The 26,453-nt window shown below is 42.0% G+C and overlaps 3 protein-coding genes and 92 non-coding genes across 95 annotated transcripts in view; 93 read left to right on the plus strand and 2 right to left on the minus strand.

The window, feature by feature from the left end:
* Positions 1–255: 255 nt before the first annotated feature.
* On the minus strand, positions 256–1,575 carry LOC5517101 (radial spoke head 1 homolog). Its single transcript, XM_001637142.3, has 2 exons — positions 1,251–1,575; positions 256–952 (listed from the first exon to the last, which is right to left on the minus strand). Exons 1-2 carry the CDS (start codon positions 1,451–1,453, stop codon positions 466–468), a joined length of 690 nt encoding a protein of 229 aa, XP_001637192.3. The 5' UTR covers positions 1,454–1,575; the 3' UTR covers positions 256–465.
* Positions 1,576–2,199: 624 nt separating this feature from the next.
* LOC5517164 (ubiquitin-conjugating enzyme E2 U) lies at positions 2,200–7,217 on the plus strand. Its single transcript, XM_032387152.2, has 7 exons — positions 2,200–2,354; positions 2,480–2,557; positions 3,517–3,601; positions 4,723–4,815; positions 5,293–5,517; positions 5,918–6,307; positions 6,764–7,217. The coding sequence occupies exons 2-7, from the start codon at positions 2,492–2,494 to the stop codon at positions 6,931–6,933; spliced, it is 1,029 nt and encodes a 342-aa protein (XP_032243043.2). The 5' UTR covers positions 2,200–2,354; positions 2,480–2,491; the 3' UTR covers positions 6,934–7,217.
* Positions 7,218–8,789: 1,572 nt separating this feature from the next.
* The window catches only part of LOC5517103 (L-threonine ammonia-lyase), a 48,994-nt gene continuing 31,330 nt past the window's right edge, over positions 8,790–26,453 (minus strand). Inside the window, exons 10-12 of the mRNA XM_001637144.3 lie at positions 9,883–10,050; positions 9,372–9,429; positions 8,790–9,125 (exon numbers count right to left, since the gene is read on the minus strand). Of these exons, the coding sequence (XP_001637194.3) occupies positions 9,006–9,125; positions 9,372–9,429; positions 9,883–10,050 (346 nt within the window). The 3' untranslated portion in view covers positions 8,790–9,005. The remainder of the gene's footprint in view (positions 9,126–9,371; positions 9,430–9,882; positions 10,051–26,453) is intronic.
* Trnat-agu lies at positions 10,704–10,776 on the plus strand. Its single transcript has one exon. It is a non-coding gene; the product is annotated as a tRNA-Thr (tRNA).
* Trnat-agu lies at positions 10,865–10,937 on the plus strand. Its single transcript has one exon. It is a non-coding gene; the product is annotated as a tRNA-Thr (tRNA).
* Trnat-ugu lies at positions 11,026–11,098 on the plus strand. Its single transcript has one exon. It is a non-coding gene; the product is annotated as a tRNA-Thr (tRNA).
* On the plus strand, positions 11,187–11,259 carry Trnat-ugu. The gene has a single exon. It is a non-coding gene; the product is annotated as a tRNA-Thr (tRNA).
* Positions 11,349–11,421, plus strand: Trnat-cgu. The gene has a single exon. It is a non-coding gene; the product is annotated as a tRNA-Thr (tRNA).
* On the plus strand, positions 11,510–11,582 carry Trnat-cgu. The gene has a single exon. It is a non-coding gene; the product is annotated as a tRNA-Thr (tRNA).
* On the plus strand, positions 11,813–11,885 carry Trnat-agu. The gene has a single exon. It is a non-coding gene; the product is annotated as a tRNA-Thr (tRNA).
* Positions 11,974–12,046, plus strand: Trnat-ugu. The gene has a single exon. It is a non-coding gene; the product is annotated as a tRNA-Thr (tRNA).
* On the plus strand, positions 12,135–12,207 carry Trnat-cgu. The gene has a single exon. It is a non-coding gene; the product is annotated as a tRNA-Thr (tRNA).
* Trnat-cgu lies at positions 12,295–12,367 on the plus strand. Its single transcript has one exon. It is a non-coding gene; the product is annotated as a tRNA-Thr (tRNA).
* Positions 12,450–12,522, plus strand: Trnat-cgu. Its single transcript has one exon. It is a non-coding gene; the product is annotated as a tRNA-Thr (tRNA).
* Positions 12,611–12,683, plus strand: Trnat-ugu. The gene has a single exon. It is a non-coding gene; the product is annotated as a tRNA-Thr (tRNA).
* Positions 12,773–12,845, plus strand: Trnat-cgu. The gene has a single exon. It is a non-coding gene; the product is annotated as a tRNA-Thr (tRNA).
* On the plus strand, positions 12,934–13,006 carry Trnat-ugu. The gene has a single exon. It is a non-coding gene; the product is annotated as a tRNA-Thr (tRNA).
* On the plus strand, positions 13,096–13,168 carry Trnat-cgu. The gene has a single exon. It is a non-coding gene; the product is annotated as a tRNA-Thr (tRNA).
* On the plus strand, positions 13,257–13,329 carry Trnat-ugu. The gene has a single exon. It is a non-coding gene; the product is annotated as a tRNA-Thr (tRNA).
* Positions 13,420–13,492, plus strand: Trnat-ugu. The gene has a single exon. It is a non-coding gene; the product is annotated as a tRNA-Thr (tRNA).
* On the plus strand, positions 13,576–13,648 carry Trnat-cgu. Its single transcript has one exon. It is a non-coding gene; the product is annotated as a tRNA-Thr (tRNA).
* On the plus strand, positions 13,737–13,809 carry Trnat-ugu. The gene has a single exon. It is a non-coding gene; the product is annotated as a tRNA-Thr (tRNA).
* On the plus strand, positions 13,899–13,971 carry Trnat-cgu. Its single transcript has one exon. It is a non-coding gene; the product is annotated as a tRNA-Thr (tRNA).
* Trnat-ugu lies at positions 14,060–14,132 on the plus strand. Its single transcript has one exon. It is a non-coding gene; the product is annotated as a tRNA-Thr (tRNA).
* On the plus strand, positions 14,534–14,606 carry Trnat-cgu. Its single transcript has one exon. It is a non-coding gene; the product is annotated as a tRNA-Thr (tRNA).
* Positions 14,695–14,767, plus strand: Trnat-ugu. Its single transcript has one exon. It is a non-coding gene; the product is annotated as a tRNA-Thr (tRNA).
* On the plus strand, positions 14,857–14,929 carry Trnat-cgu. Its single transcript has one exon. It is a non-coding gene; the product is annotated as a tRNA-Thr (tRNA).
* Positions 15,179–15,251, plus strand: Trnat-ugu. Its single transcript has one exon. It is a non-coding gene; the product is annotated as a tRNA-Thr (tRNA).
* Trnat-cgu lies at positions 15,334–15,406 on the plus strand. The gene has a single exon. It is a non-coding gene; the product is annotated as a tRNA-Thr (tRNA).
* On the plus strand, positions 15,495–15,567 carry Trnat-cgu. The gene has a single exon. It is a non-coding gene; the product is annotated as a tRNA-Thr (tRNA).
* On the plus strand, positions 15,781–15,853 carry Trnat-ugu. The gene has a single exon. It is a non-coding gene; the product is annotated as a tRNA-Thr (tRNA).
* Trnat-ugu lies at positions 15,944–16,016 on the plus strand. The gene has a single exon. It is a non-coding gene; the product is annotated as a tRNA-Thr (tRNA).
* Trnat-agu lies at positions 16,105–16,177 on the plus strand. The gene has a single exon. It is a non-coding gene; the product is annotated as a tRNA-Thr (tRNA).
* On the plus strand, positions 16,265–16,337 carry Trnat-agu. The gene has a single exon. It is a non-coding gene; the product is annotated as a tRNA-Thr (tRNA).
* Positions 16,426–16,498, plus strand: Trnat-ugu. The gene has a single exon. It is a non-coding gene; the product is annotated as a tRNA-Thr (tRNA).
* Trnat-ugu lies at positions 16,589–16,661 on the plus strand. Its single transcript has one exon. It is a non-coding gene; the product is annotated as a tRNA-Thr (tRNA).
* On the plus strand, positions 16,749–16,821 carry Trnap-agg. The gene has a single exon. It is a non-coding gene; the product is annotated as a tRNA-Pro (tRNA).
* Positions 16,944–17,016, plus strand: Trnat-ugu. Its single transcript has one exon. It is a non-coding gene; the product is annotated as a tRNA-Thr (tRNA).
* Positions 17,107–17,179, plus strand: Trnat-ugu. Its single transcript has one exon. It is a non-coding gene; the product is annotated as a tRNA-Thr (tRNA).
* On the plus strand, positions 17,267–17,339 carry Trnap-agg. Its single transcript has one exon. It is a non-coding gene; the product is annotated as a tRNA-Pro (tRNA).
* Positions 17,430–17,502, plus strand: Trnat-ugu. Its single transcript has one exon. It is a non-coding gene; the product is annotated as a tRNA-Thr (tRNA).
* On the plus strand, positions 17,586–17,658 carry Trnat-ggu. The gene has a single exon. It is a non-coding gene; the product is annotated as a tRNA-Thr (tRNA).
* Positions 17,748–17,820, plus strand: Trnat-cgu. Its single transcript has one exon. It is a non-coding gene; the product is annotated as a tRNA-Thr (tRNA).
* Trnat-cgu lies at positions 17,910–17,982 on the plus strand. Its single transcript has one exon. It is a non-coding gene; the product is annotated as a tRNA-Thr (tRNA).
* Trnat-ugu lies at positions 18,071–18,143 on the plus strand. The gene has a single exon. It is a non-coding gene; the product is annotated as a tRNA-Thr (tRNA).
* Positions 18,237–18,309, plus strand: Trnat-cgu. Its single transcript has one exon. It is a non-coding gene; the product is annotated as a tRNA-Thr (tRNA).
* Trnat-cgu lies at positions 18,399–18,471 on the plus strand. The gene has a single exon. It is a non-coding gene; the product is annotated as a tRNA-Thr (tRNA).
* Positions 18,721–18,793, plus strand: Trnat-ugu. Its single transcript has one exon. It is a non-coding gene; the product is annotated as a tRNA-Thr (tRNA).
* Trnat-cgu lies at positions 18,884–18,956 on the plus strand. Its single transcript has one exon. It is a non-coding gene; the product is annotated as a tRNA-Thr (tRNA).
* Positions 19,046–19,118, plus strand: Trnat-ugu. Its single transcript has one exon. It is a non-coding gene; the product is annotated as a tRNA-Thr (tRNA).
* Trnat-cgu lies at positions 19,208–19,280 on the plus strand. The gene has a single exon. It is a non-coding gene; the product is annotated as a tRNA-Thr (tRNA).
* Positions 19,369–19,441, plus strand: Trnat-ugu. Its single transcript has one exon. It is a non-coding gene; the product is annotated as a tRNA-Thr (tRNA).
* On the plus strand, positions 19,529–19,601 carry Trnat-cgu. The gene has a single exon. It is a non-coding gene; the product is annotated as a tRNA-Thr (tRNA).
* Positions 19,690–19,762, plus strand: Trnat-ugu. Its single transcript has one exon. It is a non-coding gene; the product is annotated as a tRNA-Thr (tRNA).
* Positions 19,853–19,925, plus strand: Trnat-cgu. Its single transcript has one exon. It is a non-coding gene; the product is annotated as a tRNA-Thr (tRNA).
* Positions 20,015–20,087, plus strand: Trnat-ugu. The gene has a single exon. It is a non-coding gene; the product is annotated as a tRNA-Thr (tRNA).
* Trnat-cgu lies at positions 20,177–20,249 on the plus strand. The gene has a single exon. It is a non-coding gene; the product is annotated as a tRNA-Thr (tRNA).
* On the plus strand, positions 20,338–20,410 carry Trnat-ugu. Its single transcript has one exon. It is a non-coding gene; the product is annotated as a tRNA-Thr (tRNA).
* Positions 20,501–20,573, plus strand: Trnat-cgu. Its single transcript has one exon. It is a non-coding gene; the product is annotated as a tRNA-Thr (tRNA).
* Positions 20,662–20,734, plus strand: Trnat-ugu. The gene has a single exon. It is a non-coding gene; the product is annotated as a tRNA-Thr (tRNA).
* On the plus strand, positions 20,824–20,896 carry Trnat-cgu. The gene has a single exon. It is a non-coding gene; the product is annotated as a tRNA-Thr (tRNA).
* On the plus strand, positions 20,985–21,057 carry Trnat-ugu. The gene has a single exon. It is a non-coding gene; the product is annotated as a tRNA-Thr (tRNA).
* Trnat-cgu lies at positions 21,149–21,221 on the plus strand. Its single transcript has one exon. It is a non-coding gene; the product is annotated as a tRNA-Thr (tRNA).
* Positions 21,310–21,382, plus strand: Trnat-ugu. Its single transcript has one exon. It is a non-coding gene; the product is annotated as a tRNA-Thr (tRNA).
* On the plus strand, positions 21,473–21,545 carry Trnat-cgu. Its single transcript has one exon. It is a non-coding gene; the product is annotated as a tRNA-Thr (tRNA).
* On the plus strand, positions 21,635–21,707 carry Trnat-ugu. Its single transcript has one exon. It is a non-coding gene; the product is annotated as a tRNA-Thr (tRNA).
* On the plus strand, positions 21,795–21,867 carry Trnat-cgu. Its single transcript has one exon. It is a non-coding gene; the product is annotated as a tRNA-Thr (tRNA).
* Positions 21,956–22,028, plus strand: Trnat-ugu. The gene has a single exon. It is a non-coding gene; the product is annotated as a tRNA-Thr (tRNA).
* Positions 22,118–22,190, plus strand: Trnat-cgu. Its single transcript has one exon. It is a non-coding gene; the product is annotated as a tRNA-Thr (tRNA).
* On the plus strand, positions 22,279–22,351 carry Trnat-ugu. Its single transcript has one exon. It is a non-coding gene; the product is annotated as a tRNA-Thr (tRNA).
* On the plus strand, positions 22,442–22,514 carry Trnat-cgu. Its single transcript has one exon. It is a non-coding gene; the product is annotated as a tRNA-Thr (tRNA).
* On the plus strand, positions 22,603–22,675 carry Trnat-ugu. The gene has a single exon. It is a non-coding gene; the product is annotated as a tRNA-Thr (tRNA).
* Trnat-cgu lies at positions 22,765–22,837 on the plus strand. The gene has a single exon. It is a non-coding gene; the product is annotated as a tRNA-Thr (tRNA).
* Trnat-ugu lies at positions 22,926–22,998 on the plus strand. The gene has a single exon. It is a non-coding gene; the product is annotated as a tRNA-Thr (tRNA).
* On the plus strand, positions 23,090–23,162 carry Trnat-cgu. The gene has a single exon. It is a non-coding gene; the product is annotated as a tRNA-Thr (tRNA).
* Trnat-ugu lies at positions 23,246–23,324 on the plus strand. The gene has a single exon. It is a non-coding gene; the product is annotated as a tRNA-Thr (tRNA).
* On the plus strand, positions 23,415–23,487 carry Trnat-ugu. The gene has a single exon. It is a non-coding gene; the product is annotated as a tRNA-Thr (tRNA).
* Positions 23,575–23,647, plus strand: Trnat-cgu. The gene has a single exon. It is a non-coding gene; the product is annotated as a tRNA-Thr (tRNA).
* Trnat-ugu lies at positions 23,796–23,868 on the plus strand. The gene has a single exon. It is a non-coding gene; the product is annotated as a tRNA-Thr (tRNA).
* Trnat-ugu lies at positions 23,957–24,029 on the plus strand. Its single transcript has one exon. It is a non-coding gene; the product is annotated as a tRNA-Thr (tRNA).
* On the plus strand, positions 24,117–24,189 carry Trnat-ugu. Its single transcript has one exon. It is a non-coding gene; the product is annotated as a tRNA-Thr (tRNA).
* On the plus strand, positions 24,280–24,352 carry Trnat-ugu. Its single transcript has one exon. It is a non-coding gene; the product is annotated as a tRNA-Thr (tRNA).
* Positions 24,442–24,514, plus strand: Trnat-ugu. Its single transcript has one exon. It is a non-coding gene; the product is annotated as a tRNA-Thr (tRNA).
* Trnat-cgu lies at positions 24,604–24,676 on the plus strand. The gene has a single exon. It is a non-coding gene; the product is annotated as a tRNA-Thr (tRNA).
* Positions 24,765–24,840, plus strand: Trnat-cgu. Its single transcript has one exon. It is a non-coding gene; the product is annotated as a tRNA-Thr (tRNA).
* Trnal-uaa lies at positions 24,925–24,997 on the plus strand. The gene has a single exon. It is a non-coding gene; the product is annotated as a tRNA-Thr (tRNA).
* Positions 25,086–25,158, plus strand: Trnat-cgu. The gene has a single exon. It is a non-coding gene; the product is annotated as a tRNA-Thr (tRNA).
* On the plus strand, positions 25,248–25,323 carry Trnat-ugu. The gene has a single exon. It is a non-coding gene; the product is annotated as a tRNA-Thr (tRNA).
* On the plus strand, positions 25,408–25,480 carry Trnat-cgu. The gene has a single exon. It is a non-coding gene; the product is annotated as a tRNA-Thr (tRNA).
* On the plus strand, positions 25,571–25,643 carry Trnat-cgu. The gene has a single exon. It is a non-coding gene; the product is annotated as a tRNA-Thr (tRNA).
* Trnat-cgu lies at positions 25,734–25,806 on the plus strand. The gene has a single exon. It is a non-coding gene; the product is annotated as a tRNA-Thr (tRNA).
* Trnat-ugu lies at positions 25,894–25,966 on the plus strand. The gene has a single exon. It is a non-coding gene; the product is annotated as a tRNA-Thr (tRNA).
* Trnat-cgu lies at positions 26,055–26,127 on the plus strand. The gene has a single exon. It is a non-coding gene; the product is annotated as a tRNA-Thr (tRNA).
* Positions 26,217–26,289, plus strand: Trnat-agu. Its single transcript has one exon. It is a non-coding gene; the product is annotated as a tRNA-Thr (tRNA).
* Positions 26,378–26,453, plus strand: Trnat-ugu. Its single transcript has one exon. It is a non-coding gene; the product is annotated as a tRNA-Thr (tRNA).

Here is a 26,453-nt window from a genome sequence, read left to right on the forward strand (position 1 = left end):
TGATTGCTGCCGTATCTCTTCACTCGTCATCCTAGGAGCGACAAGAACGAAGATTCTCGAGACCTGGGGATTAAGGGCCAAGTTTGATAACAAAACACTTTCAACCTTTGCCAAAATTATATAACTGTGGCATTTGCTTGTAGCGGACCTAGGCTTTACGTTCACGAGTGAGGAAAAACACTTCATTTTGTATTGTTGCAATCATTGTTTAGCATTGCCCCATCACTGGTTAATAAAGGAACCAAACGACACGGCTTTTCGAGATTTTTTTTTATTTTAAAGTAAGTAATCACATTTAGAAATTATATTACAAAAAAGCCTCAAATCTAGATCGTATCGTATCTGCCTTTGTTAGTTAATTTCGCTTCTTCTAAGGCTGTTGGGGAAAGCGGACCAACCTTTCCTTGCGAGCCCACATTCACATTCACGCCCTCGTCTTTACCCCCATCCCCCCCCTCTCAAATCTCACTCTAGTCCCACAATCTCCTCGCACCGCCATCTTGGCTGAAGCACAACTTCGTCGTCCTCCTCCTCCGCCTCGTAATCCTTCTCGATGACCACTTCTACAATCTCGTATTTTCCTCTCTGCTCACAGCCGAAGTCAAACGAGTATTTCCCTTTTCCTTTCGGTAAATTCTGCTGCATGAATCCGGAGAACTTGTGGTTTGAGTGAATCAACTCACCGGCTCCATCCATCTTCCCCGCTACCCATGATCCTTTGTACTTGGACCCAGTCTCCGCGTACGTATACATACCCTGGCCATTTCTCTGGTTCTGTGACCACTCTCCCTCATAAGCGTCCCCGTTGGGGTAGTAGTAGGTACCGAATCCGTGTTTTTCGTCGTTGATCCAAAACCCCTCGTATCTCGACCCATCGGGGTACCAGAATGTTCCTTCGCCATGTTTTTTACCGTTGGCGTAGCTACCAGTGTATTTTCCGCCAGTTTTGAATCTAGAAAAAAAGTTTTAATTAGTCCTATCTTGTTTCTTCAACAACAAAATGCTGTTATTTTACAACATTCCAAAAGATTGTATATAAAGCAAAAACACTATCTTTATTTTAAAGCGAGCTACTGTGGGTAATAAAGTTTGATCTATTATGCGACTGAAACACCCAGAACTTTCAATTACTGAATATAAACTGAGTGTACACGTTTATTAACATTTTGATAAGTAATTATACCAAATGAATACTGACTGGTTCCACTGGTGGCCATGGCGTTTGTGTTAAGTCTACTCTGCTGGCTTACTTGTAAGTGCCCTGTCCATGACGCTTGCCGTGGGAATACTCCCCTTCATAGACGTCACCATTGGGAAGCGTTGCTTTGCCTTTTCCGTGCCTTTCCTCGTCCTCGTTTCTATCTCCCTCGTACTCTCCGAGGTACAGCTCATCTTCTCCAATCGACTCTTCTTCCGAATCAGACATGTCGTCCTTGGCGAATTTTACCGGCATAAAAGGAATTTTAACGTGAACTTTTAACGTGAAGGTTTACGGCTGGTCTTTATGGCACCTAGTCCTCGAGTTGAGTTTATAATGCTGTCTTGTTTTGTTCCGTTTCTACGTAGAAACGTTTAGTGAATTTCTAATAAAGAAATTAAAAAAGTGTAAATAGAAAGAGGGAGCGGATTGGTTGGGCTAGGCGTTTTGAGTAAATAAGCCGAAACAAGCATGATAATCGAAAGCTCTAGTGATTGAGTCAAATGCGCTTAGGAAAGGGAATTATGTGCACAGACACAACTTGACTTTTTTAATTTTATACACACTCACAAAAACGAGCAAGATGCCGTGATCGTTTGTAAAAAAATTAAGGGCGTTTCGTGGCGTATCAGCATAAACGGATGACATCTTAGTTACTAAAACATCTCCCACTGTTATGGTTTGTTTCTGCTACTTTAGAAGTTTCAGCTTATTTTTAAAGGTTTGTTTTATTAGTCATGGAACTCTATATAATTTCCAAAAGCGCTCTTGTGAGACGAAGACGACTTCGTGACTCTTTTCTCCATTTCGCTCATATTTTTTTTCGATTTTCTTGATGTAGGGAAAATATATTTTCTTTAGTTAAAATACTTTCTTTAAAAGGGTATTATCATTGATCATGAAACAAAATAAACATGATAGTAAAACTCGAACTAAAAGCTAGAAAAAGAAGAGCTATGGGTCTCCTGTACCTACCAAACCGCGCAGGCCTAAGTACCACAACTCGCCTTCGCCTAGCAACCAAGGCTCATAACCAAGATGGCAGCCTCCTATCCATCGTGGAAGAAGTTTTCGAAGAGAAACTTTGTTGGTATTGGATGGATGGCAAATTAAACAGACTTAAAATGAATCTTAGATTAATGTACTAGCCTTGTAGGTAAGGTTTATTCTCTATACTGCTGCAAATTCCAGTTATTTTTTGTTATGTGAATGACGACCTTTAGAGTGCTGTTATTACTTAAAGTCCACATTCTTATTATTGACTCTGTTATTGATTTCTAGTCTAAGGTGAAAATGCAATCTCGGGCGAGATTACTGCTCGAAAAAGAGCTCTTTAAACTACAGAAACACAAAGTTTGGGTAGGTAATGTATATTGTCAATTTTTCTTTTGCCATTGTTAGGGTAAGTTCATTTATTATCCCAGGGGGGTTGGGGGGGGGGGGGCGTGAGGATACTGTGGAGGGGCTTCGAGAAATTACCGAAATAATTACCGAAATTACTGTATAAGGGGGGCCGCCGAAAGTGTTTGGATTTTAAAAGGGGGGTCACTGATTCCCTTTGGGGTTGTCTCTACTATTAATTTGACGAAGTGTCAAATCAGACTTCTTGGTTTAACTTGTCTCCGTTTGGGGGCAGTTTTTTGGCATGCACAATCCAGGAGTCCAGGATACGTATTAAACCATGTTTTACCTATGCAATGCACCTGTATACACCCTATATAATTTGTTTTAATGGTTTCCCTTATATAATATTATAAAGTACTTATGTTCCATATTTAAAATATAAACAAAACGTTTTGATGCTATAAGCGCTCATTCTCCGTCATCAAAATCAATGCTCATGTCCGATTCGCTGTCTTCCTCACTCTCTTTCCTTTCTCTTTTCTTGCGCTGCACTTTTCTTGCAAAGAGAAGTTCGGAAAGCCTTTTTGCTTCTTTTACGTCATCTATGACATCAACCATTATCAGGTTGCATTCTGGAGTTAGTTGCACCTTTGAGAAATTGAGTGCCTTTACTTTTTCTGAATTCAGCCAATTCCTTCCCCTTCCATTTTCTGTCCATCTTGCAGCTAATCTCTTGATCGCTTTCCTTTGTCATTGCTATTCAAACCTTTGCTCCTTTTCGGGAGGGGGGGCACTATGTGGGGGAAGCATAGGGGGGGGGCATGGAAAATTTTGTCTCTCCTTAAGGGGGGGTCAACTAATTTTATCCCTTACTTTTATCAAAATCCTCACGCCCACCCCTCGGGATAATAAATGAACTTTCCCTTATTGCTTGTGTGTAAACTAACCTACATTTCTTGTTGTCTGTTTTCCAGGGAATTGATACCAAACCATTAAATGATGATGACTTGTTTATATGGGAGGCTACCATTAAAGGACCAAAAGACACGTTATGGGAAGGTAGGTCAAAGCTTCTAGAATGCCATAACTTTTGTTTGGCAGATTTGCTGTGTTTATTGCTTATGAAATAACACCAGTGTATCTCGCACGCTGATTATTCAAAAGCTTCAAATGGGCGTTTTTTTTCTGTAAAAAACAGTACAGACATGCTTTTGACTTTTGACAACAAGTAATGTAACGCAACACTCACTGGGCCCACTTTTATTTTGTACAAATTTTTTTTTTCTTAAACAGGCAATGTTTGCTAGCGACTATTAGCCTGATTTTTGTTTGGACATTTTGAACGGAGAATAGAAGACAAAAGATCCAAATGTGTGTTTTGCTGTGGCTGAGAAGTTAAGATTGATGGTGTTATGATACGGAAATAAAAACACACGAAATACTCAATAAAAAAAATGGATGATCCCCTTTTGGAAGGTAGAAAAATGATTCTAAATATATTTTTTAATAATCATTGCTCTAAATAGAATCTCAAAACAACACACCCATGCAAGTTGCCACTAAATCATAACTTAACACTTTTTAGATCTCAAGAATTGCTTTACAATGAACCTGCATTATTTATATAATGGAGAATTGAAAGAGGGATCCAGAAAATTTTACCTGAAACGCCGGAGGAGAATAAGACAAAGCACTACAAAGTTTTCATAGCGATTCAACCAATGTCCATCAAAAATGAAAGTTGTCAATGTAAAGCTGCTTCAGTTCCCTTGCGTTTTATTTGAAGCCTAGAGCTTTGAGCACTTACTCCTTGTCATTTCTTTTGAGGATGAAGTGCACAACTGCTGGCATCTAATCTGGTCTTTTTGGTTTTCCAAAATATTTCTGATATCAGCTTCTTTTCGCCGCTGTTTTTCAAACATGACAAACTCCATGCTTAGGTCACGAGTCTCATTATTTAAGGAGAATTAGATTTTAATAATGATTTGTATGCATCTCTTTAATGTGATTGTTATTTCTTAGTTATTTTAGAGTATAAAAGCCATAAAACAGATATCCTGTGTCTGCCTAGGTTTTTACAGACACTTTGGGGATGTGTTTTTTATTGCTAATATGTACAATATAGATACTGTCAAACCTCAACATTCTCTCATCTCATGTACTTTGTTTGTACCATGTAGGAGGAATATTCAAGCTGTACCTTCAGTTTGACGAGGGCTTTAATGACATACCACCAAAAGTGTACTTCCATACAATACCCTTCCACCCAAATGGTAAATATTCTATCAGTTTCTCTCAATACTGGATAGTAATCAAGATCTTTACTATCTGCTTTCCGATGTTGTGTACAGTTTGGTTTGCCAGCATGACGATCATAATTTTTCAGTTGATCATACTTTTCAGTCAATCGATGACACATTACTTGAAATTAATAGTAAGGCACTTTTCTTGTTGGTCAGTGGGAAGTCATTCCAAATAAAATCATGAATTATATTTATATTGTGTTATTATTTTGCAAATGATTAACCTCTCAAACAAGAAATTTCATGTATAATATGCACCCAGATTTTGTTTGTCATTTTTGTGTTAAAAATGTGTGGATTATACATTAAATACTAGGAAAATACAGTATATACTTAGTAAGCATGGGAATCTTAGCTAACAAATCCCCAGCATTAGGGTGAAAGTTCCTTAGTTTCCAGATGATAAGAAACAGTATATAGATAAGACTTTAACATTGCTGTTTGCAGTTGACCCAGTGACTGGGATCCCTTGCCTGGATTTCCTGGACGACTATGATCAGTGGAAAGAGTATTACTCCCTCAACTACATCTTACTCAGTATTCAGATGATGCTCTCAAATCCTGTTCTCAAGGATGCTGTGAATGCTGATGCGGCTCAAATGTATAGATCATCCCCTGGTGCCTACAGACAGCTGGTGCTAGATAGCGTCTTGGCTAGTAAAAGAGTAGACGGTACATACAGTATTAAGCCCTGTTGCACAATTCTTTGTTTTACTGTGGTGGTTTGTCTCCTCAGAATAGTAGTTCTCACAAAGAAAACAGATCTCTTATTGTCACATAACCAACAAGTACACAAACAGACCTTGCACACTTTTACTCTATCAATCAGAAGATTAACAGAGGGTTTCATGATAATATCAAGTTGCTCTCAAGTAGAATGAGCATTTTGGTTCAACACTCAAGTGGAAGTTGTGTTACTTGTAACTGTAAATTACTGTGTACATTGGTCAAGGCTATGTTTTTTAACTTTTTGAAATATTTTGAGTAATAAAGATGTTTATAGACAAACTGAAGCTTGATTTCCTGCCTTTCTTATGACTAATTACTCTACTTATTATATTTTCTTTTACAGCTGGGTTACAACCACATTTTACTGATAATGGAGACCTCACAAGAGCACAAAAACAACCTCAAAGCCTTGAAGAAGGTAGAAAACGTTCACAAAAAGTGGCAAAAGTATCATTTGAGGACTACTTCTCCATGTGGAGTGGCATGGCTACAACTAAGCCTGCCCCAAAATCCAAGAACCCACTGAGTGATATTCTAAGAACAGACTCCAAGCTCCAAGCAGCACACTTTGGCTTGCAGCAACATGAGCTGCAGGAGGAGATAAGGAAACAGATCACAGAGCACAATGCGCTCATGTATGGCAAGTTCCAGGGCCCTAAAGGAGAAGACTTGGATGATCTTAAAGCCCAGAGAATACAGTTATTGAAGCAAGTGTATCTTCCTAAGAACCCAGGTAAGAATATGGGAGTATTACAACAAATTCTTATATTAATATGATGCTAGGGGGTATTAGATAAATTGTCTCAAATATTGATGAGCTGTTTTTCTTTCACGTTTTTCTTTGGCTAGAGCATTGCTTGGGCACTTGCCTCTCTACAGCATCCGTTTTCCAAGTTTAGGGCGAGATTAATGTCTGGTATGGTGATCTTCTTGTGTCAAAATTCGTCTGTCTTCTCTCTGCTGTCTGTGGTGTGCTTGCAATAATACGTAGTGGATACTTGATGAACAAGAATAAGATTTTTGAGCAAACCTACAAACTACAGTTTGTGTCTCAAGAATTGCCACACTTTTTTTTTGACCATCAGTTCTCCATGTTTTTATCAATTAAAATCCCCCCCCACTTCATTTTACCTATTGATGATTGCAAGAATGATATCCCCATCATATCACCGTTTTTCCTGTATTACAGATCGTTTGGTTGATCAGTCGGCCGTCGCACCCTCCACACCCTCTATATCAGCATCCATGTCAGCATCTGATGCCGTGCGCGACATCGAGCCGTCAGATCACGAAGTAGAAGAACTTCTGGCTTGGTCTAGTAATCTGAAGCTACACGAAGGCGCTTCTGCTGAGGCCTGATGATTGTATACAAGGATGGTGGAGGCATATGAAGGAGGAGGAAGAGGATTGGGAAGCAGGGGTGAGGTTTATGTCACCAGTTTCCAGGAGAACTTGAAGCAATACTGTAGGAAGATGATAGAAGACCCACAGTGTAGCTCGCATCACCTGGCTTAAAACAATTGCAGATGCTGTGCAAGAGAAGATTCAAGTTAATTAGTTGAATTTGAATATTCCATTGCTGTGGACCACAAGCCTCAACTCTGTATAGATCGCGAAGCAAAAAATAAAATATTTTTCTTGGTGCTTCGGTTGAGTCTTCCTATAAGTTGCATGACTGGGTTTATATGATGAAATGAAGTTTGGGGAGAAAAAATACAAAAACCGCTTACGACCTTTAAAACGACGCGCTATGTAACCGCCGCCGACTGGTAAATGAGTAGCTCAACTCCCAGCGGCGCGTCTCCGGTGGGGAAAAGAAAAAAAAAAAAACGCGCCGCAGGGCTGGTTCAAGATTCCTGGCCAGTAATGTCCAAAGTCACAGGAGAACGAACCACCCTGCTAAACTATAAGCAACATCAAATAAGGCAAAGTTTGGAAAGACTGCTTATAGCCAATGGTACAGCTCAACGCTCTGTCCGTGAATGTGCCAACAAATAGTCATGTGCTGATACAGGCAACATCCGAGGAATGTTTAGTGGTATGAATAAAGCTTCTGGACCTGTCAACACCAAAACAGCCCAACTGATCCAAAACTTGGAGCTGATCACGGACACGTCCAAACAGATGGACAGATTGGTGGAACACTACCTGGGAGTATATGGGACAGAGAAACAGATTTGTGGAACACTACCTGGGAGTATATGGGACCGGGAAACAGATTGGAGGAACACCACCTGGGAGTATATAAGACAAAGAACTGTGTGTCGTAAGCAAGGAAGAGCTGGGCTCTGAACCAAATAGAGATGAGCTTACAAAAGCCAAAGATAGCCTCACCAGTGGAAAAGCTGCGGGAAGTGATGGCGTCCCTGCCGTAGTGATGAAGTCTGATGGTCCAGTCCTGATCCACTCATCTACATGACCTACTTAAACTTTGCTTGTCTGAACGTGTTGGGCCCAACAAAAACGGAACTCAAACACAATAGACCTGTACGAAAGCAAAGGCGACCGAATGGACCAATAACTACAGAGGTATATCCTGCTGGTAATAGTCAGCAAGTCTTCTCGGATTCTTCCAGTCTTCTCGGATAAGGACACTAAACCCGGAGGTCCCGTCTCTTCAAGCTGCACTATACTAACCTGAACCGAAGGGGCGTAAAAGAACCACTGGGGACGCAATAAACCCTCTGGCAGTGACCACCCCCAGTGACAGTGCTTACTAACCGAGGGCCATATGTTAGAAAACTGTATATTCGGTTAAATATGCTACCCTCGATAAACAAAGATTACAAAGTACAAAGATTACAAAGCAAATTGTTTGCACTTGTATGAAACCCTGTAAAAACAACAGATCATTGCTTCTCGTATATAAGGTCGACAATTGACATGCTATTTTCACTTAGGCAACTCTAAGAGAAATGCAAGTGATAACGCAAACCACTGATTATAGATTTCATTGAAAGTATTTTACCTAGTCAGCAGAAATGGACTGTTTATACTGTCTATATCAACCGAATATCATCTGCTGATTAAGATTGACAAAAACTATCAATTCTGAAAGGCTATACAGACCTCAATGGATGTGGGAGCATCTCAGCATATTGTGCAGAACGATGATCTACTCTTTAGTATATTATTGTGTGGTTAAGCCACACAATAGGTCATCATACATATATGGTCATTATACATACATAAGTCAAAATGATTCGAACAACCGATAGTCTTGAAAACATTTAATATATAATTCTCAAATCAGCGCAAACATCTATATAAACAAAGTGCATATTTCACTTAACGGACAGCCTCCAAGACTACCTTTATTTAAAGTTACTTTACAACGTTGACAAGGAAACCAGTCAACCTGTCGACTACAAAATTATGAGGTTATTACTAGTAATCCATGCCCAGTCCAGCTAGTTGTCCGGTGTCCGTGCCTAGCCTGTGTATGAGCTCGTGTGGTCTGTATTCCAATGAACGTCATCATAAGTCTTCTCAAGTAATGTTCGTAACATTTGACCATGCTCTCTATCTCGCACTTCGACTATCACTTTACACTGAAAGTCAAGCATGAAAATATTGCATCACAAATCTTCATCTTTGTTAACCATTATTATTAGACAAAACATAATAGTCACCATTCAATTTTTATTATTTTTATATTCAACCACATCATCATTCATTATTAGTGTATATCTGTGTCATGATTACACATTCCTCAAAATCAATCACAATTTACCGTCCTGCATTACAATAATCATTTATTCCAACTTCTTTTCTCTTTTTACGTATTATTAGCTCACCTGAACTTTAAATACACTCGATCTGAGCCATGCTCTCTCGTGGAAAATATCTTTGATACTAAAGAAAAATATATTAAAAGTATAGAACTTCTTTAAAGGAAATTAAAATTTGACCATGGATCTATCAAGAGGGAAAGGATTATGGTCGAGCCGTAGCAGAGGGTAAAGCACTGGTAGCACTTCCACCCCCACCCCCACCCCCCCAACACACACAATCTTTCGAGGCCTGACACGGCTCCGTAAGGAAAATGATACGACTCTGATATAGCCCCATGACAGGTTCTCCAATAGGGTTCTGGATTCCGGATCCTAGTGTGTGGATTCCGGATTCCATGTGGGTTTTTTCTCGTGGATTCCGGATTCCAGCAGCATGGATTCCGGATTCCATATCTCATTTTTTCATGGATTCCGGATTCCATATCTCATTTTTTCATGGATTCCGGATCCCATATCTCATTTTTTCATGGATTCCGGATTCCGGATTACCTGTCATGGGGCGACTGATACTTACTTTGCTCCAGCAGAAGCTAGTACTCCTACTAGCCGAGCCATACCCCCAGGTCTATCACTGATCGTGATTATGAAGCGAACTAGTCGCCCATCTGAGGCAAGACCACGCTCGATGCACCGGCCCACGACGGTAGGGTCTATATTACCACCACAAAGTGGAATGCAGACACTAAAACATAAAATGCAACCATAAATCAACAACATCATTTAACTTCTTCGGGTTATTTTTAGTTCTACCGATAAAGCTCGAATCACTATAATGAAAATGCTGTATAACAAAAGAGTCTTGAGCAATTACTGAAAAGTCGAGTTTCTAAAGGCTGCAGCTTTCATTCTACGCAGTTATTTTTAGATTCTTCCAACTCTAAAATGTTTGTCCTATCAAAGATCTATCCGTCAGCCTACTGCCTCTGTAGCTCAGTGGTTAGAGAGCTATTGGTATTGTAAAACAGGGGTCGAGAGTTCGACTCTCTCCAGAGCCTACGCTCTTTATTCTACTCGGTAATTTTTAGATTCTTCCTCTGTAGCTAAGTGGTTAGAGCACTGGTCTAGTAAACCACTGGGGTCCAGAGTTCGAATCTCTCCAGAGACTGCGCACTCATTTTGCACATTTTTAAGCATTTCCTTATTACAAACGTTTAAAGTTAACCAACTAAGTCTGCATTCTCAGCGTAATGCCTCTGTAGCTCAGTGGTTAGAGCACTGGTCTTGTAAACCAGGGGTCGAGAGTTCGACACTAAAAAGGCTACGCCTAATCATTTTGGCAAATTGATTTATCGAGATTGAATGGAAACATCATTAAAAATAATAATACTTGGGCCCGCCTCTGTAGCTCAGTGGTTAGGGCACTGGTCTAGTAAACCAGGGGTCAAGAGTTCGAGTCTCTCCAGAGGCTGCGCACTTTTTTTACGCAGCTATTTTTAGATTCTTCCAGGTCTAAAATGCTTGTCCTTAAAATATCAAGATCTTTCTGTTAGCGTACTGCCTCTGTAGCTCAGTGGTTAGAGCACTGGTCTCGTAAACCAGGGGTCGAGAGTTCGAGTCTCTCCGGAGGCTGCGCACTTTTTTTACGCAAATATTTTTAGATTCTTCCATGCCTAAAATGCTTGTCCTTAAAATATCAAGATCTTTCTGTCAGCGTACTGCCTCTGTAGCTCAGTGGTTAGAGCACTGGTCTCGTAAACCAGGGGTCGAGAGTTCGAGTCTCTCCGGAGGCTGCGCACTTTTTTTACGCAACTATTTTTAGATTCTTCCATGTCTAAAATGCTTGTCCTTAAAATATCAAGATCTTTATGTCAGCGTACTGCCTCTGTAGCTCAGTGGTTAGAGCACTGGTCTTGTAAACCAGGGGCCGAGAGTTCGAGTCTCTCCAGAGGCTGCGCATTTTTTGTTACGCAGCTATTTTTAGATTCTTCCAGGTCTAGAATGCTTGTCCTCAAAATATGAAGATCTTTCTGTCAGCGTACTGCCTCTGTAGCTCAGTGGTTAGAGCACTGGTCTCGTAAACCAGGGTTCGAGAGTTCGAGTCTCTTCAGAGGCTGCGCACTTTTTTTACGCAACTATTTTTAGATTCTTCCATGTCTAAAATGCTTGTCCTTAAAATATCAAGATCTTTCTGTCAGCGTACTGCCTCTGTAGCTCAGTGGTTAGAGCACTGGTCTCGTAAACCAGGGGTCGAGAGTTCGAATCTCTCCAGAGACTGCGCACTCATTTTGCACATTTTTAAGCATTTCCTTATTACAAACGTTTAAAGTTAACCAACTAAGTCTGCATTCTCAGCGTAATGCCTCTGTAGCTCAGTGGTTAGAGCACTGGTCTTGTAAACCAGGGGTCGAGAGTTCGACACTAAAAAGGCTACGCCTAATCATTTTGGCAAATTGATTTATCGAGATTGAATGGAAACATCATTAAAAATAATAATACTTGCGCCCGCCTCTGTAGCTCACTGGTTAGGGCACTGGTCTAGTAAACCAGGGGTCAAGAGTTCGAGTCTCTCCAGAGGCTGCGCACTTTTTTTACGCAGCTATTTTTAGATTCTTCCAGGTCTAAAATGCTTGTCCTTAAAATATCAAGATCTTTCTGTTAGCGTACTGCCTCTGTAGCTCAGTGGTTAGAGCACTGGTCTCGTAAACCAGGGGTCGAGAGTTCGAGTCTCTCCGGAGGCTGCGCACTTTTTTTACGCAACTATTTTTAGATTCTTCCAGGTCTAAAATGCTTGTCCTTAAAATATCAAGATCTTTCTGTCAGCGTACTGCCTCTGTAGCTCAGTGGTTAGAGCACTGGTCTTGTAAACCAGGGGTCGAGAGTTCGAGTCTCTCCAGAGGCTGCGGATTTTTTTACGCAGCTATTTTTAGATTCTTCCAGGTCTAAAATGCTAGTCCATAAAATATCAAGATCTTTCTGTCAGCGTACTGCCTCTGTAGCTCAGTGGTTAGAGCACTGGTCTCGTAAGCCAGGGGTCGAGAGTTCGAGTCTCTCCAGAGGCTGCGCATTTTTTGTTACGCAGCTATTTTTAGATTCTTCCAGGTCTAAAATGCTAGTCCATAAAATATCAAGATTCAGCGTACTGCCTCTGTAGCTCAGTGGTTAGAGCACTGATCGCGTAAACCAGGGGTCGAGAGTTCGACTCTTTCCAGAGGCTGCGCACTTTTTTTAGGCAGCTATTTTTAAATTCTTTCATGTCTAAAATGCTTGTCCTTTAAATATCAAGATCTTTCTGTCAGCGTACTGCCTCTGTAGCTCAGTGGTTAGAGCACTTGTCTTGTAAACCAGGGGCCGAGAGTTCGAGTCTCTCCAGAGGCTGCGCATTTTTTGTTACGCAGCTATTTTTAGATTCTTCCAGGTCTAGAATGCAAGTCCATAAAATATCAAGATCTTTCTGTCAGCGTACTGCCTCTGTAGCTCAGTGGTTAGAGCACTGGTCTCGTAAACCAGGGGTCGAGAGTTCGAGTCTCTCCAGAGGCTGCGCACTTTTTTTACGCAACTATTTTTAGATTCTTCCATGTCTAAAATGCTTGTCCTTAAAATATCAAGATCTTTCTGTCAGCGTACTGCCTCTGTAGCTCAGTGGTTAGAGCACTGGTCTTGTAAACCAGGGGTCGAGAGTTCGAGTCTCTCCAGAGGCTGCGCAATTTTTTTTACGCAGCTATTTTTAGATTCTTCCAGGTCTAAAATGCTAGTCCTTAAAATATCAAGAATTTTCTATCAGCGTACTGCCTCTGTAGCTCAGTGGTTAGAGCACTGGTCTCGTAAACCAGGGGTCGAGAGTTCGACTCTCTCCAGAGGCTGCGCACTTATTTTACGCAGCTATTTTTAGATTCTTCCATGTCTAAAATGCTTGTCCTTAAAATATCAAGATCTTTCTGTCAGCGTACTGCCTCTGTAGCTCAGTGGTTAGAGCACTGGTCTTGTAAACCAGGGGTCGAGAGTTCGAGTCTCTCCAGAGGCTGTGCATTTATTTTTAACGCAGCTATTTTTAGATTCTTCCAGGTCTAAAATGCTTGTCCTTAAAATATCAAGATCTTTCTGTCAGCGTACTGCCTCTGTAGCTCAGTGGTTAGAGCACTGGTCTTGTAAACCAGGGGTCGAGAGTTCGAGTCTCTCCAGAGGCTGTGCATTTATTTTTAACGCAGCTATTTTTAGATTCTTCCAGGTCTAAAATGCTAGTCCATAAAATATCAAGATTCAGCGTACTGCCTCTGTAGCTCAGTGGTTAGAGCACTGATCGCGTAAACCAGGGGTCGAGAGTTCGACTGTCTCCAGAGGCTGCGCACTTTTTTTACGCAGCTATTTTTAGATTCTTCCATGTCTAAAATGCTTGTCCTTTAAATATCAAGATCTTTCTGTCAGCGTACTGCCTCTGTAGCTCAGTGGTTAGAGCACTGGTCTTGTAAACCAGGGGCCGAGAGTTAGAGTCTCTCCAGAGGCTGCGCAGTTTTTGTTACGCAGCTATTTTTAGATTCTTCCAGGTCTAGAATGCAAGTCCATAAAATATCAAGATCTTTCTGTCAGCATACTGCCTCTGTAGCTCAGTGGTTAGAGCACTGGTCTCGTAAACCAGGGGTCGAGAGTTCGAGTCTCTCCAGAGGCTGCTCACTTTTTTTACGCAACTATTTTTAGATTCTTCCATGTCTAAAATGCTTGTCCTTAAAATATCAAGATCTTTCTGTCAGCGTACTGCCTCTGTAGCTCAGTGGCTAGAGCACTGGTCTTGTAAACCAGGGGTCGAGAGTTCGAGTCTCTCCAGAGGCTGCGCAATTTTTTTTACGCAGCTATTTTTAGATTCTTCCAGGTCTAAAATGCTAGTCCTTAAAATATCAAGAAGTTTCTGTCAGCGTACTGCCTATGTAGCTCAGTGGTTAGAGCACTGGTCTCGTAAACCAGGGGTCCAGAGTTCGACTCATTCCAGAGGCTGCGCACTTTTTTTACGCAGCTATTTTTAGATTCTTCCATGTCTAAAATGCTTGTCCTTAAAATATCAAGATCTTTCTGTCATCGTACTGCCTCTGTAGCTCAGTGGTTAGAGCACTGGTCTTGTAAACCAGTTCGAGTCTCTCCAGAGGCTGCGCACTGTATTTACGCGACTATTTTTAGATTCTTCCAGGTCTGAAATGCTTGTCCATAAAATATCAAGATCTTAATATCAGCGTACTGCCTCTGTAGCTCAGTGGTTAGAGCACTGGTCTCGTAAACAAGGGGTAGAGAGTTCGAGTCTCTCCAGAGGCAGCGCAGTTTTTTTACGTAGCTATTTTTAGATTCTTCCAGGTCTAAAATGCTTGTCCTTAAAATATCAAGATCTTTATGTCAGCGTACTGCCTCTGTAGCTCAGTGGTTAGAGCGCTGGTCTTGTAAACCAGGGGTCGGGAGTTCGAGTCTCTCCAGGGGCTGCGGATTTTTTGTTACGCAGCTATTTTTAGATTTTTCCAGGTCTAAAATGCTAGTCCATAAAATATCAAGATCTTTCTGTCAGCGTACTGCCTCTGTAGCTCAGTGGTTAGAGCACTGGTCTCGTAAGCCAGGGGTCGAGAGTTCGACTCTCTCCAGAGGCTGTGCACTTTTTTTACGCGGCTATTTTTAGATTCTTCCAGGTCTAAAATGCTAGTCCTTAAAATATCAAGATCTTTCTGTCAGGGTACTGCCACTGTAGCTCAGTGGTTAGAGCACTGGTCTCGTAAACCAGGGGTCGAGAATTCGACTCCTTCCAGAGGCTGCGCACTTTTTTTATGTAGCTATTTTTAGATTCTTCCAGGTCTAAAATGCTTGTCCTTAAAATATCAAGATCTTTCTGTCAGCGTACTGCCTCTGTAGCTCAGTGGTTAGAGCACTGGTCTTGTAAACCAGGGGTCGAGAGTTCGAGTCTCTCCAGAGGCTGGGCATTTTTTGTTACGCAGCTATTTTTAGATTCTTCCAGGTCTAAAATGCTAGTCCATAAAATATCAAGATTCAGCGTACTGCCTCTGTAGCTCAGTGGTTAGAGCACTGATCGCGTAAACCAGGGGTCGAGAGTTCGACTCTCTCCAGAGGCTGCGCACTTTTTTTACGCAGCTATTTATAGATTCCTCCATGTCTAAAATGCTTGTCCTTAAAATATCAAGATCTTTCTGTCAGCGTACTGCCTCTGTAGCTCAGTGGTTAGAGCACTGGTCTCGTAAACCAGGGGTCGAGAGTTCGACTCCCTCCAGAGGCTGCGCACTTTTTTTACGCAGCTATTTTTAGATTCTTCCATGTCTAAAATGCTTGTCCTTAAAATATCAAGATCTTTCTGTCTGCGCACTTTTTTTACGTAGCTATTTTTAGATTCTTCCAGGTCTAAAATGCTTGTCCTTAAAAGCTATTTTTAGATTCTTCCAGGTCTAAAATGCTAGTCCATAAAATATCAAGATCTTTCTGTCAGCTTACTGCCTATGTAGCTCAGGGGTTAGAGCACTGGTCTTGTAAACCAGGGGTCGAGAGTTCGAGTCTCTCCAGAGGCTGTGCATTTATTGTTTACGCAGCTATTTTTAGATTCTTCCAGGTCTAAAATGCTTGTCCTTAAAATATCAAGATCTTTCTGTCAGCGTACTGCCTCTGTAGCTCAGTGGTTAGAGCACTGGTCTTGTAAACCAGGGGTCGTGAGTTCGGGTCTCTCCAGAGGCTGCGCACTTTTTTTACGCGACTATTTTTAGATTCTTCCAGGTCTAAAATGCTAGTCCTTAAAATATCAAGATCGTTCTGTCATGGTACTGCCTCTGTAGCTCAGTGGTTAGAGCACTGGTCTAGTAAACCAGGGATCGAGAGTTTGACTCTCTCCAGAGGCTGCGCACTTTTTTATGCAGCTATTTTTAGATTTTTCCAGGTCTAAAATGCTAGTCCTTAAAATATCTAGATCTTTCTGTTAGCGTACTGCCTCTGTAGCTCAGTGGTTAGAGCACTGGTCTAGTAAACCAGGGGTCGGGAGTTCGAGTCTCTCCAAAGGCTGCGCATTTTTTTTACGCAGCTATTTTTAGATTGTTCCAGGTCTAAAATGCTTGTCCTTAAAATATCAAGATCTTTCTGTCAGCGTACTGCCTCTGTAGCTGTGTGGTTAGAGCACTGGTCTTGTAAACCAGGGGTCGAGAGTTCGAGTCTCTCCAGAGGCTGTGCATTTTTTTTTTACGCAGTTATTTTTAAATTCGTCCAGGTCTAAAATGCTTGTCATTAAAATATCAAGATCTTTCTGTCAGCATACTGCCTCTGTAGCTCAGTGGTTAGAGCACTGGTCTTGTAAACCAGGGGTCGAGAGTTCGAGTCTCTCCATAGGCTGCGCACTTTTTTACGCAACTATTTTTAGATTCTTCCAGGTCTGAAATGCTAGTCCTTCAAATATCAAGATCTTTCTGTCAGCGTACTGCCTCTGTAGCTCAGTGGTTAGAGCACTGGTCTAGGAAACCAGAGATCGAGAGTTCGACTCTCTCCAGAGGCTGCGCATTTTTTTAACTCAGCTATTTTTAGATTGTGCATTTATTTTTTACGCAGCTATTTTTAGATTCTTCCAGGTCTAAAATGCTTGTCCTTAAAATATCAAGATCTTTCTGTCAGCGTACTGCCTCTGTAGCTCAGTGGTTAGAGCACTGGTCTTGTAAACCAGGGGTCGAGAGTTCGAGTCTCTCCAGAGGCTGTGCATTTATTTTTTACGCAGGTATTTTTAGATTGTTCCAGGTCTAAAATGCTTGTCCTTAAAATATCAAGATCTTTCTGTCAGCGTACTGCCTCTGTAGCTCAGTGGTTAGAGCACTGGTCTTGTAAACCAGGGGTCGAGAGTTCGAGTCTCTCCAGAGGCTGTGCACTTTTTTACGCGACTATTTTTAGATTCTTCCAGGTCTGAAATGCTAGTCCTTCAAATATCAAGATCTTTCTGTCAGAGTACTGCCTCTGTAGCTCAGTGGTTAGAGCACTGGTCTAGGAAACCAGGGGTCGAGAGTTCAAGTCTCTCCAGAGGCTGTGCATTTATTTTTTACGCAGCTATTTTTAGATTGTTCCAGGTCTAAAATGCTAGTCCTTAAAATATCAAGATCTTACTGTCGGCGTACTGCCTCTGTAGCTCAGTGGTTAGAGCACTGCTCTTGTAAACCAGTGGTCGAGAGTTCCAGTCTCTCCAGAGGCTCCGCCCTTATTTTGACATTTTTAAGCATTTCCTTATCACAAACGTTTTAAGTTAACCAAAAAAGTCTTTATTGTCAGCGTACTGCCTCTGTAGCTCAGTGGCTAGAGCACTGGTCTGGTAAACGAGTGGTCGAGAGTTCGAGTCTCTCCAGAGGCTACGCCTAATCATTTTGACAAATTGATTTATCGAAATTGAATGGAAACATCATTCAAAATAATAATACTAGAATGAATGTGCAAGCTTACCCCTCTGTAGCTCAGTGGTTAGAGCACTGGTCTCGTAAACAAGGGGTCGAGAGTTCGAGTCTCTCCAGAGGCTGCGCACTTTTTGTTACGCAGCTATTTTTAGATTCTTCCAGGTCTAAAATGCTAGTCCATAAAATATCAAGATCTTTCTGTCAGCGTACTGCCTCTGTAGCTCAGTGGTTAGAGCACTGGTCTCGTAAACCAGGGGTCGAGATTTGGACTCTCTCCAGAGGCTGCGCACTTTTCTTACGCAGCTATTTTTAGATTCTTCCAGGTCTAAAATGCTTGTCCTTAAAATATCAAGATGTTTCTGTCAGCGTACTGCCTCTGTAGCTCAGTGGTTAGAGCACTGGTCTTGTAAACCAGGGGTCGAGAGTTCGAGTCTCTCCAGAGGCTGCGCATTTTATTTTACGCAGATATTTTTAGATTCTTTCAAGTCTAAAATGCTTGTCCTTAAAATATCAAGATCTTTCTGTCTGTCAGCGTACTGCCTCTGTAGCTCAGTGGTTAGAGCACTGGTCTCGTAAACCAGGGGTCGAGAGTTCGTGTCTCTCCAGAGGCTGCGCATTTTATTTTACCCAGATATTTTTAGATTCTTTCAAGTCTAAAATGCTTGTCCTTAAAATATCAAGATCTTCCTGTCAGCGTACTGCCTCTGTAGCTCAGTGGTTAGAGCACTGGTCTCGTAAACCAGGGGTCGAGAGTTCGACTCCCTCCAGAGGCTGCGCACTTTTTTTACGTAGCTATTTTTAGATTCTTCCAGGTCTAAAATGCTTGTCCGTAAAATATCAAGATCTTTCTCTCAGCGTACTGCCTCTGTAGCTGTGTGGTTAGAGCACTGGTCTTGTAAACCAGGGCTCGAGAGTTCGACTCCCTCCAGAGGCTGCGCACTTTTTTTACGTAGCTATTTTTAGATTCTTCCAGGTCTAAAATGCTTGTCCGTAAAATATCAAGATCTTTCTCTCAGCGTACTGCCTCTGTAGCTCAGTGGTTAGAGCACTGGTCTTGTAAACCAGGGGTAGAGAGTTCGAGTCTCTCCAGAGGCTGTGCATTTATTTTTTACGCAGCTATTTTTAGATTCTTCCAGGTCTAAAATGCTTGTCCTTAAAATATCAAGATCTTTCTGTCAGCGTACTGCCTCTGTAGCTCAGTGGTTAGAGCACTGGTCTCGTAAACCAGGGGTCGAGAGTTCGAGTCTCTCTTGAGGCTACGCCTAATCATTTTGACAAATTGATTTATCGAAATTGAATGGAAACATCATTCAAAATAATAATACTAGCATGAATGTGCAAGCTTACCCCTCTGTAGCTCAGTGGTTAGAGCACTGGTCTTGTAAACCAGGGGTCGAGAGTTCGAGTCTCTCCAGAGGCTGCGCATTTTATTTTACGCAGATAATTTTAGATTCTTTCAAGTCTAAAATGTTTGTCCTTAAAATATCAAGATCTTCCTGTCAGCGTACTGCCTCTGTAGCTCAGTGGTTAGAGCACTGGTCTCGTAAACCAGGGGTCGAGAGTTCGACTCCCTCCAGAAGCTGCGCACTTTTTTTACGCAGCTATTGTTAGATTCTTCCAGGTCTAAAATGCTTGTCCTTAAAATATCAAGATCTTTCTGTCAGCGTACTGCCTCTGTAGCTCAGTGGTTAGAGCACTGGTCTTGTAAACCAGGGGTCGAGAGTTCGAGTCTCTCCAGAGGCTGTGCATTTTTTTACGCAGCTATTTTTATATTGTTTTAGGTCTAAAATGCTAGTCCATAAAATATCAAGATCTTTCTGTCAGCGTACTGCCTCTGTAGCTCAGTGGTTAGAGCACTGGTCTCGTAAACCAGGGGTCGAGAGTTCGACTCTCTCCAGAGGCTGCGCACTTTTCTTACGCAGCTATTTTTAGATTCTTCCAGGTCTGAAATGCTTGTCCTTAAAATATCAAGATCTTTCTGTCAGCGTACTGCCTCTGTAGCTCAGTGGTTAGAGCACTGGTCTTGTAAACCAGGGGTAGAGAGTTCGAGTCTCTCCAGAGGCTGTGCATTTATTTTTTACGCAGCTATTTTTAGATTCTTCCAGGTCTAAAATGCTTGACCTTAAAATATCAAGATCTTTCTGTCAGCGTACTGCCTCTGTAGCTCAGTGGTTAGAGCACTGGTCTCGTAAACCAGGGGTCGAGAGTTCGAGTCTCTCTAGAGGCTACGCCTAATCATTTTGACAAATTGATTTATCGAAATTGAATGTAAACATCATTCAAAATAATAATACTAGCATGAATGTGCAAGCTTACCCCTCTGTAGCTCAGTGGTTAGAGCACTGGTCTTGTAAACCAGGGGTCGAGAGATCGAGTCTCTACAGAGGCTGCGCATTTTATTTTACGCAGATAATTTTAGATTCTTTCAAGTCTAAAATGTTTGTCCTTAAAATATCAAGATCTTCCTGTCAGCGTACTGCCTCTGTAGCTCAGTGGTTAGAGCACTGGTCTCGTAAACCAGGGGTCGAGAGTTAGACTCCCTCCAGAGGCTGCGCACTTTTTTTACGCAGCTATTGTTAGATTCTTCCAGGTCTAAAATGCTTGTCCTTAAAATATCAAGATCTTTCTGTCAGCGTACTGCCTCTGTAGCTCAGTGGTTAGAGCACTGGTCTTGTAAACCAGGGGTCGAGAGTTCGAGTCTCTCCAGAGGCTGTGCATTTATTTTTTACGCAGCTATTTTTATATTGTTTTAGGTCTAAAATGCTAGTCCATAAAATATCAAGATCTTTCTGTCAGCGTACTGCCTCTGTAGCTCAGTGGGTAGAGCACTGGTCTCGTGAACCAGGGGTAGAGAGTTCGACTCTCTCCAGAGGCTGCGCACTTTTCTTACGCAGCTATTTTTAGATTCTTCCAGGTCTGAAATGCTTGTCCTTAAAATATCAAGATCTTTCTGTCATCGTACTGCCTCTGTAGCTCATTGGTTAGAGCACTGGTCTTGTAAACCAGGGGTCGAGAGTTCGAGTCTCTCCAGAGGCTGCGCATTTTATTTTACGCAGATAATTTTAGATTCTTTCAAGTCTAAAATGTTTGTCCTTAAAATATCAAGATCTTCCTGTCAGCGTACTGCCTCTGTAGCTCAGTGGTTAGAGCACTGGTCTCGTAAACCAGGGGTCGAGAGTTCGACTCCCTCCAGAAGCTGCGCACTTTTTTTACGCAGCTATTGTTAGATTCTTCCAGGTCTAAAATGCTTGTCCTTAAAATATCAAGATCTTTCTGTCAGCGTACTGCCTCTGTAGCTCAGTGGTTAGAGCACTGGTCTTGTAAACCAGGGGTCGAGAGTTCGAGTCTCTCCTGAGGCTGTGCATTTATTTTTTTACGCAGCTATTTTTAGATTCTTCCAGGTCTAAAATGCTTGTCCTGAAAATATCAAGATCTTTCTGTCAGCGTACTGCCTCTGTAGCTCAGTGGTTAGAGCACTGGTCTCGTAAACCAGGGGTCGAGAGTTCGACTCCCTCCAGAGGCTGCGCACTTTTTTTACGTAGCTATTTTTAGATTCTTCCAGGTCTAAAATGCTTGTCCGTAAAATATCAAGATCTTTCTGTCAGCGTACTGCCTCTGTAGCTCAGTGGTTAGAGCACTGGTCTTGTAAACCAGGGGTAGAGAGTTCGAGTCTCTCCAGAGGCTGTGCATTTATTTTTTACGCAGCTATTTTTAGATTCTTCCAGGTCTAAAATGCTTGTCCTTAAAATATCAAGATCTTTCTGTCAGCGTACTGCCTCTGTAGCTCAGTGGTTAGAGCACTGGTCTCGTAAACCAGGGGTCGAGAGTTCGAGTCTCTCTAGAGGCTACGCCTAATCATTTTGACAAATTGATTTATCGAAATTGAATGGAAACATCATTCAAAATAATAATACTAGCATAAATGTGCAAGCTTACCCCTCTGTAGCTCAGTGGTTAAAGCACTGGTCTTGTAAACCAGGGGTCGAGAGTTCGAGTCTCTCCAGAGGCAGTGCATTTTTTTACGCAGCTATTTTTATATTGTTTTAGGTCTAAAATGCTAGTCCATAAAATATCAAGATCTTTCTGTCAGCGTACTGCCTCTGTAGCTCAGTGGTTAGAGCACTGGTCTCGTAAACCAGGGGTCGAGAGTTCGACTCTCTCCAGAGGCTGCGCACTTTTCTTACGCAGCTATTTTTAGATTCTTCCAGGTCTGAAATGCTTGTCCTTAAAATATCAAGATCTTTCTGTCAGCGTACTGCCTCTGTAGCTCAGTGGTTAGAGCACTGGTCTTGTAAACCAGGGGTCGAGAGATCGAGTCTCTACAGAGGCTGCGCATTTTATTTTACGCAGATAATTTTAGATTCTTTCAAGTCTAAAATGTTTGTCCTTAAAATATCAAGATCTTCCTGTCAGCGTACTGCCTCTGTAGCTCAGTGGTTAGAGCACTGGTCTCGTAAACCAGGGGTCGAGAGTTAGACTCCCTCCAGAGGCTGCGCACTTTTTTTACGCAGCTATTGTTAGATTCTTCCAGGTCTAAAATGCTTGTCCTTAAAATATCAAGATCTTTCTGTCAGCGTACTGCCTCTGTAGCTCAGTGGTTAGAGCACTGGTCTTGTAAACCAGGGGTCGAGAGTTCGAGTCTCTCCAGAGGCTGTGCATTTATTTTTTACGCAGCTATTTTTATATTGTTTTAGGTCTAAAATGCTAGTCCATAAAATATCAAGATCTTTCTGTCAGCGTACTGCCTCTGTAGCTCAGTGGTTAGAGCACTGGTCTCGTAAACCAGGGGTCGAGAGTTCGACTCTCTCCAGAGGCTGCGCACTTTTCTTACGCAGCTATTTTTAGATTCTTCCAGGTCTGAAATGCTTGTCCTTAAAATATCAAGATCTTTCTGTCATCGTACTGCCTCAGTAGCTCATTGGTTAGAGCACTGGTCTTGTAAACCAGGGGTCGAGAGTTCGAGTCTCTCCAGAGGCTGCGCATTTTATTTTACGCAGATAACTTTAGATTCTTTCAAGTCTAAAATGTTTGTCCTTAACATATCAAGATCCTCCTGTCAGCGTACTGCCTCTGTAGCTCAGTGGTTAGAGCACTGGTCTCGTAAACCAGGGGTCGAGAGTTCGACTCCCTCCAGAGGCTGCGCACTTTTTTTACGCAGCTATTGTTAGATTCTTCCAGGTCTAAAATGCTTGTCCTTAAAATATCAAGATCTTTCTGTCAGCGTACTGCCTCTGTAGCTCAGTGGTTAGAGCACTGGTCTTGTAAACCAGGGGTCGAGAGTTCGAGTCTCTCCTGAGGCTGTGCATTTATTTTTTTACGCAGCTATTTTTAGATTCTTCCAGGTCTAAAATGCTTGTCCTGAAAATATCAAGATCTTTCTGTCAGCGTACTGCCTCTGTAGCTCAGTGGATAGAGCACTGGTCTCGTAAACCAGGGGTCGAGAGTTCGAGTCTCTCTAGAGGCTACGCCTAATCATTTTGACAAATTGATTTATCGAAATTGGATGGAAACATCATTCAAAATAATAATACTAGCATGAATGTGCAAGCTTACCACTCTGTAGCTCAGTGGTTAGAGCACTGGTCTTGTAAACCAGGGGTCGAGAGTTCGAGTCTCTCCAGAGGCTGTGCATTTATGTTTTACGCAGCTATTTTTAGATTCCTCCAGGTCTAAAATGCTTGTCCTTGAAATATCAAGATCCTTCTGTCAGCGTACTGCCTCTGTAGCTCAGTGGTTAGAGCACTGGTCTTGTAAACCAGGGGTCGAGAGTTCGAGTATCTCCAGAGGCTGTGCATTTTTTTACGCAGCTGTTTTTATATTCTTTTAGGTCTAAAATGCTAGTCCATAAAATATCAAGATCTTTCTGTCAGCGTACTGCCTCTGTAGCTCAGTGGTTAAAGCACTGGTCTCGTAAACCAGGGGTCGAGAGTTCGACTCTCTCCAGAGGCTGCGCACTTTTCTTACGCAGCTATTTTTAGAACATGTTAGAGTTCGAGTCTTTTCAGAGCCTGCGCATTTTTTTACGCAGCTATTTTTAGATTCTTCCAGGTCTAAAATGCTAGTCCTTAAAACATCAAGATCTTTCTGTCAGCGTACTGCCTCTGTAGCTCAGTGGTTAGAGCACTGGTCTCGTAAACCAGGGGTCAAAAGTTCGAGTCTCTCCAGAGGCTGCGCACTATTTTTACGCAGCTATTTTTAGATTCTTCCAGGTTTCAAATTCTTGTCCTTAAATTATCAAGATCTTTCTGTCAGCGTACTGCCTCTGTAGCTCAGTGGTTAGAGCTCTGGTCTTGTAAACCAGGGGTCGAGAGTTCGAGTGTCTCCAGAGGCTGTGCAATTTTTTACTCAGCTATTTTTAGATTCTTCCAGGTCTAAAATGCTTGTCTTTAAAATATCAAGATCTTTGTGTCAGCGTACTGCCTCTGTAGCTCAGTAGTTAGAGCACTGGTCTCGTAAACCAGGGGTCGAGAGTTCGACTCTCTCCAGAGGCTGTGCATTTATTTTTTACGCAGCTATTTTTAGATTCTTCCAGGTCTAAAATGCTTGTCCTTAAAATATCAAGATCTTTCTGTCAGCGTAATGCCTCTGTATCTCAGTGGTTAGAGCACTGGTCTCGTAAACCAGGGGTCGAGAGTTCGAGTCTCTTTAGAGGCTACGCCTAATCATTTTGACAAATTGATTTATCGAAATTGAATGGAAACATCATTAAAAATAATAATACTAGCATGAATGCGCAAGCTTACCCCTCTGTAGCTCAGTGGTTAGAGCACTGGTCTTGTAAACCAGGGGTCGAGAGTTCGAGTCTTTCCAGAGGCTGCGCATTTTATTTTACGCAGATATTTTTAGATTCTTTCAAGTCTAAAATGCTTGTCCTTAAAATATCAAGATCTTCATGTCAGCGTACTGCCTCTGTAGCTCAGTGGTTAAAGCACTGGTCTCGTAAACCAGGGGTCGAGAGTTCGACTCCCTCCAGAGGCTGCGCACTTTTTAAACGCAGCTATGTTTAAATTCTTCCAGGTCTAAAATGCTTGTCCTTAAAATATCAAGATCTTTCTGTCAGCGTACTGCCTCTGTAGCTCAGTGGTTAGAGCACTGGTCTTGTAAACCAGGTGTCGAGAGTTCGAGTCTTTTCAGAGCCTGCGCATTTTTTTACGCAGCTATTTTTAGATTCTTCCAGGTCTAAAATGCTAGTCCTTAAAATATCAAGATCTTTCTGTCAGCGTACTGCCTCTGTAGCTCAGTGGTTAGAGCACTGGTCTTGTAAACCAGGTGTCGAGAGTTCGACTCTCTCCAGAGGCTGCGCACTTTTCTTACGCAGATATTTTTAGATTCTTCCAGGTCTAAAATGCTTTTCCTTAAAATATCAAGATCTTTATGTTAGCTTACTGCCTCTGTAGCTCAGTGGTTAGAGCACTGGTCTTGTAAACCAGGGGTCGAGAGTTCGAGTCTTTCCAGAGGCTGCGCATTTTATTTTACGCAGCTATTTTTAGATTCTTCCAGGTCTAAAATGCTTGTCCTTAAAATATCAAGATCTTTCTGTCAGCGTACTGCCTCTGTAGCTCAGTGGTTAGAGCACTGGTCTTGTAAACCAGGGGTCGAGAGTTCGAGTCTTTTCAGAGCCTGCGCATTTTTTTACGCAGCTATTTTTAGATTCTTCCAGGTCTAAAATGCTAGTCCTTAAAATATCAAGATCTTTCTGTCAGCGTACTGCCTCTGTAGCTCAGTTGTTAGAGCACTGGTCTTGTAAACCAGGGGTCGAGAGTTCGAGTCTCTCCAGAGGCTGTGCATTTATTTTTTACTCAGCTATTTTTAGATTCTTCCAGGTCTAAAATGCTTGTCTTTAAAATATCAAGATCTTTGTGTCAGCGTACTGCCTCTGTAGCTCAGTAGTTAGAGCACTGGTCTAGTAAACCAGGGGTCGAGAGTTCGACTCTCTCCAGAGGCTGTGCATTTATTTTTTACGCAGCTATTTTTAGATTCTTCCAGGTCTAAAATGCTTGTCCTTAAAATACCAAGATCTTTCTGTCAGCGTACTGCCTCTGTAGCTCAGTGGTTAGAGCACTGGTCTTGTAAACCAGGGGTCGAGAGTCTGAGTATCTCCAGAGGCTGTGCATTTTTTTACGCAGCTATTTTTAGATTCTTCCAGGTCTAAAATGCTAGTCCATAAAATATCAAGATCTTTCTGTCAGCGTACTGCCTCTGTAGCTCAGTGGTTAGAGCACTGTTCTCGTAAACCAGGGGTCGAGAGTTCGAATCCCTCAAGAGGCTGCGCACTTTCTTTACGCAGCTGTTTTTAGATTCTTCCAGGTCGAAAATGCTTGTCCTTAAAATATCAAGATCTTTCTGTCAGCGTACTGCCTCTGTAGCTTAGTGGTTAGAGCACTGTTCTCGTAAACCAGGGGTCGAGAGTTCGAGTCTCCCTAGAGGCTACGCCTAATCATTTTGACAAATTGATTTATCGAAATTGAATTGAAACATCATTTAAAATAATAATACTAGCATGAATGTGCAAGCTTAACCCTCTGTAGCTCAGTGGTTAGAGCACTGGTCTAGTAAACCAGGGATCAAGAGTTCGACTCTCTCCAGAGGCTGCGCACTTTTTTTACGCAGGTATTTTTAGATTCTTCAAGGTCTAAAATGCTTGTCCTTAAAATATCAAGATCTTTCTGTCAGCGTACTGCCTCTGTAGCTCAGTGGTTATAGCACTGGTCTTGTAAACCAGGGGTCGAGAGTTCGAGTCTTTTCAGAGCCTGCG

The sequence above is a fragment of the Nematostella vectensis genome, chromosome 1 (assembly GCF_932526225.1).
Source record: "Nematostella vectensis chromosome 1, jaNemVect1.1, whole genome shotgun sequence".
Classification (NCBI taxonomy): domain Eukaryota; kingdom Metazoa; phylum Cnidaria; class Anthozoa; order Actiniaria; family Edwardsiidae; genus Nematostella; species Nematostella vectensis.

What these genes read in the sequence shown, in the direction of transcription:
- LOC5517101 (XM_001637142.3), bottom strand. Translation starts at nt 1,453, where the DNA reads ATGCCGGTAAAATTCGCCAAGGACGACATGTCTGATTCGGAAGAAGAG. An exon ending in CATGGACAGGGCACTTACAA is followed by an intron (nt 953 to 1,250) that starts GTAAGCCAGCAG and finishes CTTTTTTTCTAG; the next exon opens with ATTCAAAACTGGCGGAAAAT.
- LOC5517164 (XM_032387152.2), top strand. Translation starts at nt 2,492, where the DNA reads ATGCAATCTCGGGCGAGATTACTGCTCGAAAAAGAGCTCTTTAAACTA. An exon ending in AAAAGACACGTTATGGGAAG is followed by an intron (nt 3,602 to 4,722) that starts GTAGGTCAAAGC and finishes TGTACCATGTAG; the next exon opens with GAGGAATATTCAAGCTGTAC. An exon ending in AATACCCTTCCACCCAAATG is followed by an intron (nt 4,816 to 5,292) that starts GTAAATATTCTA and finishes TGCTGTTTGCAG; the next exon opens with TTGACCCAGTGACTGGGATC.